Source organism: Heterocephalus glaber, unplaced genomic scaffold, assembly GCF_053883595.1.
Source record: "Heterocephalus glaber isolate CG9 unplaced genomic scaffold, H.glaber_assembly_v1.0 deba00001472, whole genome shotgun sequence".
In the NCBI taxonomy this organism is placed as follows: Eukaryota; Metazoa; Chordata; class Mammalia; order Rodentia; family Bathyergidae; genus Heterocephalus; species Heterocephalus glaber.
The window spans coordinates 11,214,781-11,229,315 of NW_028258315.1; the positions used below are offsets into that span (position 1 = coordinate 11,214,781).

General features: G+C 43.1%; 1 protein-coding gene and 1 long non-coding RNA gene across 9 annotated transcripts in view; one reads left to right on the plus strand and one right to left on the minus strand.

The window, feature by feature from the left end:
- LOC147826187 (uncharacterized) overlaps window positions 1-14,535 on the plus strand; it is a 118,466-nt gene that overhangs the window by 65,493 nt on the left and 38,438 nt on the right. The window lies entirely within an intron of this gene.
- The window catches only part of Adtrp (androgen dependent TFPI regulating protein), a 64,974-nt gene that overhangs the window by 6,766 nt on the left and 43,673 nt on the right, over window positions 1-14,535 (minus strand). For 5 of the 8 annotated variants that reach the window (XR_002396014.2, XM_021260650.2, XM_004847688.4 and 2 more), the window contains 3 exons: window positions 14,414-14,529; window positions 2,126-2,277; window positions 1,224-1,349 (listed from right to left, as the gene is read on the minus strand). Coding sequence is in view for 7 of the 8 variants with exons in the window: in XM_021260650.2 (XP_021116309.1) it covers window positions 1,252-1,349; window positions 2,126-2,277; window positions 14,414-14,529 (366 nt within the window). In the remaining variant the exon portion in view is untranslated. The remainder of the gene's footprint in view (window positions 1-1,223; window positions 1,350-2,125; window positions 2,278-14,413; window positions 14,530-14,535) is intronic. The other 3 variants (XM_087181776.1, XM_004847690.4, XM_004847689.4) reach the window with 1 other exon arrangement.

The following is a 14,535-nucleotide window of genomic DNA, read 5'->3' on the forward strand; positions in this document are numbered from 1 at the left end:
CCTTCTTCTGTAAACTGGAGGAGGCCTAAAGCCCTGTAAGCAGGAGGTGACACGGGGGAGATGTATTCACACAGGTTGCTCCATTTGACTTTCAGCAATTTAAAAGCATTCGCTGCCACTGCAATTTTGAGGTATCTAGGCTTCCTTTTAATTCCTATTAAACTATTTGCAATTAGTAAAGATCTGTTTAGGATAAAACACATTTGTGACCCTATTTTAATGCTATATAGGACTTTTTACCCTTTCTTTTTTCAAGAAACTAAAAATCCATAGTCATTTACAATAGTCTCTATCATTCACATGAACCTCTGCATGTGAGTGATGTCAATGAGGGGTCATATGCTGGCACTGGCTTATTTACTCATTTGAGCCCAACTGTAGTGAAAACCTGGATATAGTACCTAAACAACAAGGCTTATTAAGAAGAATTTTGTGTTGAAAATAGTGATTCCAAGTATAATAAATATGGTGAAATTTAAAGTTTTTAATTCAGTAGATATTTAAAATTCACTGTAGAGTAGCAGTTTAAAAATTAATCATTTTGAACTCAACAGAATTGATTTAAGAAGTTATTGTTCTCTAAAAAAGTTATTGCTCTCTAAACTCTAAGTAATCATGTTTTTTTCTATGCTTCTTTTAGCTGCCAAATTTCAAATGAATTAATTTCTTCTTTCTTTTCTCTTGGTTTCCCTTTCTTCCTTCCATCCTTCCTTCCTTCTTTATTTTCTTTCTTATATAGATTTTCTTTTTCCAATATAGACTTGAGGAAGGCATCAGAAATCTTTACCCAGAATTTTTTTTTTTTTTTTTTTTTTTTGGTACCAGGGATCGAACTCGGGTCCTTGAGCTTGTGTGGCAGGTGACGAAACCACTGAGCTAAATCCCCAGCCCTTTACCCAGAATTTTAAGAAACTAAAAGCAGTTAGAATTTGATGTCAACACATTTGAAATGTTAACATATTTTTTTCTGTCTAATTTCCTGTGATTTGAAATCTTAATTCCGAGAGTGATTTTTCGTGTTTCATGCTTTAAGGGTTTGCTTCCATAAAGGATATTGCCTTTGAAATTTTCTTTACCAGCTTCTCTAAGAGCAGAAAGCACATTCAGGTTGCAGGCTTGTTTCTCAGGGTCGCAGCCTCTCCTCAGAAACACACACTGGGGTACTGAGCCCTCTGAAATGGCGGACCATGTACACGCATAGGCTTACCCTTCACACTGCTCACCTAACAGGCAGAAGGCACCATTTCCATTTTAATAGAACAGAAAAGCAGGTGAGCAAGTGGTGTGGGGGAACGTAGGTGACTCTGCCTTTCTTCTGCACAAATTAGGATGCAGTTCCCGCGCATCTCCTACGTAGGAAAACAAACCATGGGATTTTTGCAAGCTAGCTTTCTGATACCTGGAGTTACTTTTCTCACAAAAGGATAGTTGAGGGGGGAGGTGAGAAGGGGGGAAGCAGAGCGGAAAATAATATCATCTCTTTTTAAATGAACTAAATTAGGATTATTCTTTTCTGATGAAGAAGCAACATGGTTCTACCCACCTGTAATTAGAAAGCTTAGCTCACTGACATGTCCTAAGACCCTGCCTAAATGAGAATCCCAGTCTCAAGGACAGCATGTGATTTTATCCACAGAAGGCTTTATTTAGGTTGAGAAACAAACTAGTGGAAGAGGGATAAGAACTCATCTGGAAATGTACTGTGGAGGTTAGGAGAGCTAAGAAGGTCACCAGGATCCATTTCCTTCAAAAAGGAGGCCGTAACATTTTAACAGTTTGTGTCCTGCAAGCTCTCACCTGTGTGGAGGGAGGCTACAAAAACGTATTTTTAATGCTTGGGATAATAATACCTTCTTCTCTAGATCCTGAGTTTTCTAAACCAGATTTAGCTTTCAAGTTAAACGAGATGCTGTTTGGGGGAGGAGGGGAGATAATTCAATGGACTCCTTTGATTGAACACCAACTTGGCTCAGGCTTTTCTTCTGCTACTCCAGGGAGACCTGTCAGAGCCCTTTGGACAATGGCATCCGTTTCCTTCTGTTTGAACTAGTTTTTCCTTTGGGTCCCGGGAGGAGTAGGGAGAGGGTAAGAAGAAAGTGTCTCTGCACCAGAAAGACTCACTGACCCCATTTCCAGTGGTTGAGCCTTTCTCCAAGCAGGTAGATGCTGGCAGCGGAGATGTAGCTGAGAAAGAAAAAGGCTGTGAGGCCCACAGGGCTGAGTCTTGCCAGCATGGGATACACCCACTGACCCGTCTTAGAGTGCAGCCATAGGATCCTGCAGAAAAAAGGAAGTCACAATGATTAGGGTGGCAGAGGCCATCAAGCCATTTTCAAGACAGGTGAAAAGCAGCCACGAGAAATGAGTGTCCACAGCTGAACTAGTTCCAAAAATCTACTGACGTGAGCCCTTCCCTGGTAAATTTACTTGACTTAGTAAGACATCTTGTTTCACAGGGTGGGTGCGGCCTTTTCCCTTAATGCATGAAAATCCAGTATTGTTGAAAGCATATGGAAGATACACAACTTTTCATTAGCCAAAGACAGTGCGTGAGCATATGAATGAATTATTCCTCTCCCTGAAGTATATGGCTTGCTAAGACACTGAACCTGCTAGATGCTAGATGGTATCCATTTGCTGGCTCCTGGCCAAAGAAGTGAGGTTGGCTTTTTATTTTTTATTTTTTTGATACCTGAGAGTAAGGAGCAGTCTTCCACCCATTCTTCAAGTCCTGCTGGAGTAGGAGGAGCAGCAATGGCATGCCACTGCCCTAATACAGTACACGTGGGGCTTAACTGTTGGCTCTGATATTACCTCGTGAATACAATCATGGATTGAGTGTTAAATAGGGATAGATGGACTTTGAGGGAGGCTCAGATCTTGCTCACAACAGAATAGAATGTAAGTCATTTCTGTGAGCCAAGAGGAGGAAAAGAAATGCTAGGAGAGAAGCTGTGATGTCTGAGTGGAGCCTAAAAATGCAGTTTGCTGGAAACCAACTGCACTGGAAGATGCCAAAGTCTGAAATAACTTACAAATTAAATACGGGAAAGATGTTGCATCAGCTACATTTATAATTGGTCAAGAATACAGAACCAGGCTTCTGTGATTTAAATCCTAGCTTGAGCACATATTAGCTATGTTACCCCCTGCACTTTATTCAACCTATTTGTTATAAAGTGGGGCCCTAAGCAGCATATAGCTTGAAAGGCTGTTGTAAAAATTAAGGGAGTTCATGTGTGCCGACTGCATACATATGTTGTATGTAAGCTAGTAGAACAGTGCTTGGCACATTGTAATCATAGACAAGAGCTCATCTCTGTGCAGCAAATCAACAGACAGCAAAGGCTATCCATGGGATGGGAAAATATTTGCAAAACACATATCTAATGAGGAGTTATTCAGTGTATAAAAATTACTCACGTAACTTAACAAAAACCCCTAAGCAACTCCATTAAAAACAGATAAAGAACCTGCCTAGACATTCTACAGAGAAGATATACAAATGGCCAAGAAATGAGTCAGAAGACCTTTGACACCACTAGTAACTGGGATAATGCAAGCAAAACCACAGTGAGATACCATATCACTTACATGCACTAAGATGGTTCCAGTTTTGTAAAACGGTAAATAACAAGTGTTGGTGAGGATGTGGAGAAATGGAACTCCTCATGCAGTGTTGGTAAGAATGTAAAATGGTACAAAAACTATGGAAAACTCATGGAAGTTCCTCAAAAACTTCAAATAGAATCATCATACAATCCAGCAATTCCACTTCAGGGTATGCACCCAAAGGATCAAAAGCAGGGACTCAAGGATATATTTGCACATCCATGTTCATAGCAGCTTTGTTGATATTAGCCAAAAGGTGGAAGCAACCCCAGTGTCCACTGTGGGATGACTGGATAAATAAAATGTGGTATATACACAAACATTAAAAAAGAAAAACATTCTGGCAATGCTATCACTTGGATGAACCTTGAAGAAATTATGCTAAGTGAAATAAGCCAGTCACAGAACACATACTATATAATTCCACTTATATGAGGAACCACTAGTGTCAGCTTCAGAGAGACAGAAAGTACAATGGTGACTGTAAAGGGTTGGGGAGAGGGGGTGTCACTCTAACAAAATACCCACAACTTAAAGGAGAGGTTTCTTTGGCTCACATTTCAGTCCATGGTCAGGTAGCTCCAAAGAAGAAACAGCATGGCAGAGGGGCATAGTGTAGAAAAGTTGTTCCCCTGATGGTATCCAGGAAGCAGAGAGAGAAGGGAGAGGACGGGAGGGAGATTTACTTCTGGGTCATGCCTCCAGGGACCTGCCTCTTTCCACCAAGCCCTAACTCCTAACTTCACATTTAGCTATAGCGCCTCATAATTCAATCACCTTTCAAAAGCCTTGCCTAAGAGCGCATGAGGCTTTGAGGAGATATCCAGATACAAACCATAATGGGGGGATGGGGAGTTAGGGTTAATGGGTTCAGGGTTTCTGTTTGGGAGAAAGGAAAACTTCTGGGGATGGATGGCCGTGACAGTTGTACAACAGTATGAATGTACTTAATGCCAGTGAACTACTCACTTAAAATGGTGAAAATGATAAATTTTATGATATTTGTATTTTTTACAACAAAACTTGACCTCAGTCTCAGGGTCATACAAGTGCATTCAATGTTTGGGCCTGGCTCTGCTGCAATGTTTGTTCTCAAAAAACCTGTGTGAATGCATTTTTCAAATTGGTAATGAAGTCACCATAACAAAACCTAACAAAACCCATTACTATCATTATTACTAATATTTGAATTCTTTAATTTTTAAAAAATCTGTAGGCCTGGGGATTGAGTCCAGGGCCTCACACATGCTAGGAAAGCATTCTAGCACTGAGCTACATTCCCTGCCCTTGTTAAGTTTTATTTTGAGATAGGATCTTGCTAAGTTGCCCAGACTGGAAACTGTGGTCCTCCTGCCCTAGCCTCCAGAGTAGCTGCGGTATAGGTGTGCTTAGAATTCTTTAAAATGTACATCCCAGTGATGCATTATAGGATAGCCACAGTGCTCTTTGCCTACGTTATGCTTGGACATGACTGGACAGAGAAACTACAAGGGGCAGAAAATAAATATCGTGAAGCAGATAAAGCTAATGTGTTGGGTGTCAAGGTGATCTGAACACACTCCACAGAGGTCGTATCAATTAGCTCCTGCTGTTTACTTTATATACGGAACTTAAGACTTCCAATTCCCATGCACATTTATATAAGAGTCTACAAGCAAGGACATCTTCCTAGACTCCCGGAAAGTTTCTGCTCATTTTTGTTTCTTTCAGCATAAAGGAAAGTTCCTGAGGTAAGTGAATGAATCGTGCATTTTCATAGAGAAAGTGCTAAGAAAGTTATAGATGTGTTAGCTGACAGTGGATAAAGTAATAGAAATACAAATATAATGAAGGGCACTTAGCAAGAGCGTAGGTGGGGGAAGGGTGGCAGTAGATATCCTTTCTTTAAGGCTTACTTGAATACATGAGGGAGGGAGAAAAGGAGAGGAAGAGAAAGGGAGAGACAGAGAGGAAGGAGGCAAGAAGGGAGGGAGAGAGGGAAGGAAGGGAGGGAAGAGAGAAAGAGACGCGAGATGGGGAGGGAGAAAAGAAGGAAAGAGAAAAAGAGGAGAGAGAGAGAGAGAGAGAGAAGCAAGCAGACAGAAACTAAGGGAGCAAGAGGAAGACAACTTCGCATTGCGTGTCCTCTGTCCTCACCCTGTCAGCTCTTCACCCCTGTTGCTCCAGCCCCATGTTCAACATCATGAGATTATATGAAAATGTTCCCCCAGGGCACACATTTCATCTCTCAGTCCAGGATCTGACTCCTATGCCATTCTGACTTCATCCCCTAGCCGGGCTTTCGCCTTCCCCTCAATCTACTTTTCACACCCAAGCCACCAGGAGCCCCATGATCTTTCCAAAGGCCTCTGCTCTCAGTGGCCCTCCCTGAAGCAGGAGAGCACCCCCACTCCTGACCCAGGCCTCCCTGCCCACGGTCCACTCCCACATCACAGCCCCACACCTGCAGTCCATCCCCACCCCCACTGGACCCTTTTCTGGTTTTTGAATGACCCAGCTCTGCAGTTACTGGGGCTTCACCCCTGTGGTTCTCTCTCAGAACATACTTCCTGGAACACACTCCTTGCTCTGTGCTGGATGAATCTCACCCATACTTCCAGCCACAAAGAAAAAGTGTATTTCTCCAAAGAGATCTCCTGGTGCTCCTTCCTTATCCCACTCAGTTAGGCTCCTTGGCCATGTTCCTCCCATCGCCCAAGGGCATTGTCTAGGGACATTGATCGCTTTCCTCGCCAGCCTAGAAGCTCCTCCATGCCACGACTTGGATCCACCATGCACTTCCATGTCCCAAGTGCTGAGGATGCAGATAGCTCTTTCCATTTTCAAATGGATGGTGGTTTGGGTGGCCCTGGTAGGAGGCATGGTTCTTTTGAGATGTTCAAAAAAGTTATTGCAGACAGCTCCCAGTTGCCAACCCACCAAGATCACTGCAGCCTTTGAAGATTGGGAAATGTACCAATGGCCTTCCATGCGATGTCACCGTATTAATACTTTGAGGAGGCTAATATGCTGCCCCTCCATTCATGTCATGTCATGACCTATGTCCTTTTTAGCTGTCTGCCTTGGGAATCTATGGGAGACAGGCTGGGTGGATCCCAAACCTTAGCCAAAAACTAATCTAGAAGCTTCTCATGCTAAATCTCACAGCATCAAAATGGTTCTTATGAAATTCATATCTTCTCTGTCTTTTCAGTAGGCAAATAGTGGAAGTCTGTGGTTAAGTAGAAGAGAGAGTCTTGTGGGCTTTTGGAACATGGTTCCTGAAGTGTTAACCCTCATGTCACATTTTTCTAGCCTGGTAGGATAAATCAAATAAGAGGAGTGAAGTTGCTAAAATTTGGATAAAATTTGTCTCCGTCTACACCCTGCTGCAACTCACACAGAAATTTAATGTCCTAAGTTTTGTGTTAATGGTATGGAGAGAGTGAAAACTTAATCTATGAGGTTTAGAGGTGGGGCCTTTGGGAAGTGATGAAATTATATCAAGTCATTAGGGTGGAGCCCCATGGTTGAATCCTGGTGGCTTGGAGGAAGAGAGAGAGAGAGAGAGAGAGAGAGAGAGAGAGAGAGAGAGAGAGAGAGAGAGAGAGAGAGAGAGAGAGAGAGACTACACAGACACAAAGACAGACCAGGCCAGGCTCCCACTAGGACATGATGTAGTCAAGGGGGCCTTTGCCAAGCCTGCCCTGCTATTTGGAGTCAAAGCCTGAAAAACTGTAAGCTAAATAAACCTCTTTTCTTTATAAAGTAGCTTGCCTCGGGCATTTTGTTATAGTAAGGAAAACCTGTCTAATACAAAAGAGAAATAGAAGTAAGAATGTTAGATAAATAGTTTGTCTGGACTGTATGAGGAGAGCTGTTGGGTGGCAGCTTCTCCATGGAAACTTAAAACTGTGCCCCAAGGGTGGGAGACACAGATGAGTGGTAAGGCACTTACCTAATACATCCAAACCCCTGGGTTCAAGTCCCAGCACTCAGTCAATCAATCAATCAATCAATGGCCCAATCCCTCCCTGAACCCTCTCCAGATACAAAGCTTCCTCTTTTAGGAATCATAGCCTTCTTGTCCAGTTCTAGTTTTCTACCCCTCAGTCATGTTCTGCTTCCTTTTCTGTCCTCTTGCCCCAAGCTGTCCCTTAGATAAGGGCATTTTCCCAGCACTTGCTTCTTACCTCTCTCCTCTTCCTTCTGCTCCTTCTTCACTCTGTCTCTGCAATAATTTCATCCCACCATGAGGGTCTGCTACTTGGATCTCCCTAAATCCATATCTCTTAAGATCACCTGGTATGAACTTCTGGATGCGATTTCCACAAGAAGGTGCTTCTTGATCTTGGCTAAAATTTATAAATACTTTGGGGCCTTAAAATTCCAGGATATGCCCAGGACATATCCTGAACCAATCAAACCAATACTATTATTAGTTCTGGCCATAGGTCCTAGATGTGGGATATTAATCTGACATTTTAACTTTTACCCAATACTATTTCTTTTATAGTTCACGTTCATCTTTTAATGGAATCACCACCTTTCCAGTTCATTAGCCTACAATACTTAGAAATATCCTCAGTTTTTTCTTTGCATTGGTCCATTACATGTCAATTAACCCATAAACATATTCTGTTATTTCAACAGTGCTTCTCAGGTGTGTTTCTCACTTCTGCCTGTACAGTTGATTGTTGTCAGCCTAGCTAGATTTGGACAGGAATGATGAAAAGAATAGATAATATTTCTGTCTTCTAGCTCCCCATCCTCCATAACTCTTCAATTTGTGTCCCAACTGGGCTGAACCCAAAGTTGATCATAAAAATGCATTGTGTGGACAGCTTATATTTATTTGCATATGTTCATTTACATGACAGCTAAAGAGTCCTTTTGTGAAAAATGAGGCTAGAATCCCAATTCTCATTGAGATTCCAGGCTATACAACTATGGTTGTCCTTGAAGGTCCTCTATGAAGGTCGTATTTCAGGAAAAGGTAACAGTGGCTCTGGGAAGGAATTTACCATAATGCATTAATGAGAGAAGGCAAAAATTGCTGCTGCTGGTCATGGGAAGCTGGCTGGCCTAGAATCCAGCTTAGTCCAAATTTTAATGTATTCTTAGGGTAAGATGTATAAATGTGTAGATATAAATGAAGCACGGATTTAAAAGATTGCTATACTTGAGGGGCCCCGGAAGTTTTGCTGGGAGAACTCACCCGAGTGAGCAGAAAAGAACTGCTATGGGGAAGGGACTGTACAAATGCCCTCCCCTGAGGCTGGGTAACACCTGTTCATCTGTGGGACACTTGTGCTAGGCTCATAATCTTCCTACTGACAAATACACCTGTGACATCGGCAGGTTTCTGGTCTACCCACAGCAGGGTGTTGGTGTCCTGAAGGCCAGGGGCCATGGCCAGTAGCATTTTTCCACTTCTAGCAACAAATAGAGCGTCAAGTGAGTAATGGCAATGTTCGTATCCTTGGCTGTGGGAATGGAATGCTGAGCCTTAAGGCAGTGCCAAGTAGAGATGTTCTGCCCAGGGGGCTGGGAACTATAGCAATGCCATTTGTATGAAAAAGCAATGCTATTGTGCACTACAGACATATGAACACTCAATAGGTTACTGTCACTCTTTAAAGATGGGTACTTGGAAGACTGGACCACCCACAGCCAGGTGGAAGGGCACTCAGATGTGGACGATAGTATATTATTGTTTTATTTTATATTGCTTCCTATCTCTTGTTACTGCAATCCATTTTAATCTCTATTGTCAAGATTGAGTTTTTAAAGCATAGTTCTCTGACCAGACCATTAATACTTCTCTCTTTGAACCCCCCCCCCCCCAGCCCACAGAAACAAACAAAAGCAACAGCCAAGTCTCCCATTGTCTTCCCAGGTGGACCTCCACTTATTACGGTTTGACCAATGACTTATGATGCTTTGACTTGATAATGACAGAAAAGTGATAGGTATTCAGCAATTCTGAGTTCAGATCTTATCACAAGTCCAATCATCTCTCAATGTGGAACAGTGACAGTAATCACAGCTCCAAGTCAGCCACAAAATCAGGAGGGGAAATAGTCAATGTTCCATAGTGAGCTGCATTGCTAAGTCATGATGTGCAGTAGGCAAGGTGGGTTTGGTGAATTACGATAGTTTCAATTTTTGCAGGGCAGATGGGGATGTAACCCCATCCTAATTTAAGGAGTGTGTACATGTCTCTTCTCCTCCAGCCTGCTATACCAAGCCTCCATGAGTGGTAAGCCCGGGGATATTTCTCATTAGCATCTTTCACTAATACATCCAGCTTAGAAGAATCACTGACCACTGCTCTCAGGTGCCCTACACCTTCTGGACACTGGGACAGTGCCCTGTGGCTCACTTTCTCCCACTTGCCTCAGCTCCAATCCTACTGGTCCTTCAGGGCCCAGTGCATGCCTTCCATGACGCCTTCCCACACTCCTCAGCCAGACAGATGCTTTTCCTGCTTCATGTTCCTGTGGCTCCTTATATATTTTTATGACATTTCATCACTTCCCAGCTTATGTTGTTATAATATGATGCATGGCTCATTTCCACTTATTAAGTATAAACCCCCGCAGGCTGGGGCTTGGCCTTATGTAACTTTGCTTTTCCCAGCAGGCCCCGCCCTGTGTTAGGGGAAATATTTCAATAAAAGAAGGAATAAAAACCAGGAGAAAGAACATTGCTATTTTCCTGCTCCCTGCTACTGACTTTAAGAGAGCGACATGATGTGTTTTGGGGTGAGAGAGCAGGGAGGAATGAGCAAGAGACCATATTTATAGGTGATTAACGCTTTCCAAGGGAAATGAAAGATTTGCAATCATTACTACTTTGCAAAGCTTTATTTTCCCACTTAAAGGCCAGCCATCCAATTTTGCAATCTGAAAAATAACAGAAAGCCAGCAGCACATGGAAGGCCATCCCCATAGTCTCAGTGGCTATTTTTAGGTCATTGTAATGTGGTTTGGGCAGTGAACAGCTTCTCCAGCTCAAAGATCCTTCTGATTTTCTCATCTATGTTTACTTCTTATGCTCCCTCTGGCCCAGGTCCAGGTTCCTCACCTCATTCTTGTGATGCCATTTCCCCACTGGACCCTCCAAGTTGGCCTACCTAACAGCTGACCCATAGCCACTTCCCTACACATCTCTGTGGGTAGCCACAGTTTGTGGAACTTGCTGATGACCATCTGTGTTATGAGGGCCCATGGGCTCCAGAATGTTGTGCAAAGGTGGAGATGGCAGGCAGCCCTAATCAGGGAATAGACAGAGACAGCAAGATACAATGCTCTCTTACAAGTGTGTTTGGTTTGTTCTAGCAAAAACAGTGGGGGACCTTAATGAACCAAATCTTGATTTACTACTTCTGATTAGTAATTCAAAGACCTAATCCCAAATCATGCAGCTTCCCAGCACTGGGGCCCAGCCCATGACATTCCCGTGGGCAGCAGGTTCCCATCTCTTCCCTCCACTGGCTTCATCACTGTGACTTTAGTGTCCCAGCCAAGCACAGGGCTGAGTAAAAACACCATGAAAGATTGAGTACAGAGATTAGGGCAAGCTTCTGGGACTTCCTACCATCCAGCATTTAACAAGGTGGTTTGTACATGCAGCAAGTGTAACAAACACCTGCCACGTGAACCCAATAGAACCCAATGGGTTTTGCCATAAGGGGACATTGGCTTAAGTTGGCTTCAGTCTCACATTTGCTTCCTTGACCTCTGCCACCTGACCTTGGACATGGACTACTGGAGCTCCAGTTTTCTCTAAGGCCAGGCTATCTTTAAGTCACCATCCATCACCCACACTCTCTGACTTTACTTGTGAGTTGCTAGAACCCGTCACCTAGCAGTCAGATAACTTCTGCTGTCCTGAATTTCCACAAATGCCAACTTCCCCGTGTGTCTACCCATCTTGCTCCTCTCCACTCTCATGTCCACACTTCAGTCAGAAACATCTAACTCGTCACCTTTCTTACATAAACCACATCATTAACTCTCTGGATAAGACTTTTTCTTAGAAAAGCATTCAGTTTAAAAGTCCAAGTTCATTGATGTGGATTCATACTCTCACTTCTCCCTGCCCTCCAGCTCAGTGGGCTTCTCCAGCCTTTTCCTGAAGGTCTTTTCCACATCTCTGTTGACTTTTTCCTACTATGTCTTTGGGTATTAGTGTAGACAACTCATCCTTTCTCTTTAGAAAGGCAGCCTTGAACATGCCAGTGCATGCCACAGACCTGCATTTGCCTTTACTCCAGTCTCATCACTCTGCTCCCCACCATCTGTTCACACTCCTCCTTCCCAGAGAGTCCTCAAGCACAGTGGACTTCGTGTACCTTGCTGCACCTTCAGTGTCTTAGCACAGTGCCTGGCACTTGGGAACAACTGAAGGGACATAGGAGGAGCCTGTAGCCACTTCCCTCCTATTGCATCTTCTTTCCCCAACCTCCTGGGTGGCCTGCATGTTTGCAACACCTATCCAGGTACTGACAAGCCAAGACTTTGTGGCCACCACCTTTCTCTTTTGTGGCCCCTACAGTTTTCCTCAGTAATAGCAGTGGTCTTTGGTGCTCTTTAATCCCCAAAGAGGAAAAGGACAAGGGTCACATATGTAAATTGGTGATCAAGTTTTGAACCCTAGGTAGAAAAAGTTAACACGTCAAAGGTACTTATATAAAAACTCCAACCATTATGCTTGGCAAAAAGTTGAAATCCATAAAAATAGAACATACAAATTCATGTTTAGTAAGCCAGACTTGACTTTGCTTTTTTTCAACGTGTTAAATGAGAAAAATATCTCTATGTGTATATGCTCATATCACAAGCCAGGTCCCAGACACTACAGGGATTAATATTTTTTGGTTAAGTCATATATGATGAATACATGAGACATATCCCACCACTTTTCAATCTATGCTACTGTAAGGCACTGCTTAATAATCACACAACTATTTTGCCCTCAAGCTTCAGAATCTTCCTTAACACAATGCTCCAGATACCAACGACTGTACCAGTAGATCTCCAGTAGTTCTCTAAAAGTGTCTCGTTTTTTAATTCAAAGTCCCAGACGCTGAAGAACAATATAGAGTACTGTTAGACTGAGGTACATTATTGAGCAAGTGCATTCTTCAAGACAGGAAAAGCAAAGACTTAAGGTACTTGGGAAACAGGGGTATGGACAGGAAAGAGGAATGGATGGCAGAAAAGGGAAGCCAGGGGTAGATAGGCGCCGGCATGTGAGCCATGGGCACCAAATTTCTTCATACTATGATAAGGGCTGGTGAAATCCATGAAATAACCCCAAATTGTGTTGGAGGCTTGATTACCAACCGAGGGCTTTTGAAATGATTGGATCATAAGGACTCTAACTTTATCAACTAGATTAACCCACTGATATAATCATAATTTGATAGAATTATTTGGAGGTGATTGAAACAGGAAGTGGGGATTAGTTGAAGGAAATGGATCATGGGCTATGACCCTGAGGACTATAACTGGCCCCTTTCCTCTCTGGCTTTTTCCCTCTGCTTCCTGGCTACCATGAGGTGAGCAGCTTTCCTCCACTACACCCTTCCACCATGATATTTTTGCTTCCCCACACACTTACAAGCAATGGACTGAAACCTCTGAAATCATGAGCCAAAATAAACTTATCTTCCTGTAATTTTTTTCCTCAGGTATTTTGTCACAGTGACAGAAAACTAACTGACACCCAAGTGCTGCTAAAGCCCAGGTCCTTTGGAATGAGATCACCCTCTTTTGCTTCCATCCCTGACAGAGCACTATACTAAATTACAATCCTTGTATTAGGGCCATTGTCAAGATTGTCACACATGGACAGCTTGCGTGAGTCTAGAGGAGAAACACTGATTGGCTTCCAACCTGCAGGTCTTGTGCTCAGTGCAGCCCTTTCAGAAGGAGCAAAGATGTGGTGCTGGGGGAGAAGGCTACAGAACAGAAGGAAGGCTCCTGGCCAGGGAGTCAGTAGAAGTTCTAGCACCTTCCTTGACCATTAGGCAATATTTCTGGGAATGACGTTCACCAGGTGATTGAATGATGAAATCCAGGCCAGCCACTTGAGCACCTCCCATGCCCCCAGCAAGGCTGAGCTGCAGGCCTTTGGGTGATGGTACAAACACCCACTAGGCGCTCCAGTGCCAGGTGTGGATGCAAATAACCCCATGATGGTATGGCAACAGGAATGGTCAAAATTAGCACCCCTACCTGTCAAATGCCTTTTTAGATGGAATGTGTATTAGATACCTCAGATCATTCAGCCATTCAAATATTTTAATTGTGAATGGAACCCAAGATAAAATTTTCCTGAGAAAGCAACATGTATGGCTTTGCAATGATTAATTCTTCATGAGGGGGAGAGAAGACGTTATGACTTGGGTGCATGCACACCTGCACGTTGTGTTTCAAAATCAAATAATACACTGGGTGTGATGGTGTATGTCTGTCTGTAATTCCAGCACTGTGGGAGGGTGAAACAAATTCAAGCCCAGCTTGGGCAACTTAGTGACTTAGAGAGACCATATCTCAAAATAAACAATAAAAAAAATAAAAAATAAAAAAGGTTGGGATATAGCTCTGTGCAAAAGTCCTAATTTTAATCCCCAGTATGAAAAAATAGTATAAAACAATAAGAATCCTTCTTACCCAGAAATTTAAAGATGGTCAAATCCCCATTGAACCAACATAAAGGGACTCTGCCACAAAGGGCTGTGTGCTCTCATGGAGTATGATTCAGGGTCTTGAGTGACAAGCTTAAGTGGACTTTCCTGTGGAATTCCTACCTGCTGATGTAACCAACGCTGCTCACAGCCAACAGGGTGAGTCCTGTCTTCCTCGAAGGATAGTGATGAGGTCTGAGGATGATTTCAATCAGTGAGAATAATAGTATGAAAGAGTGCTGTAG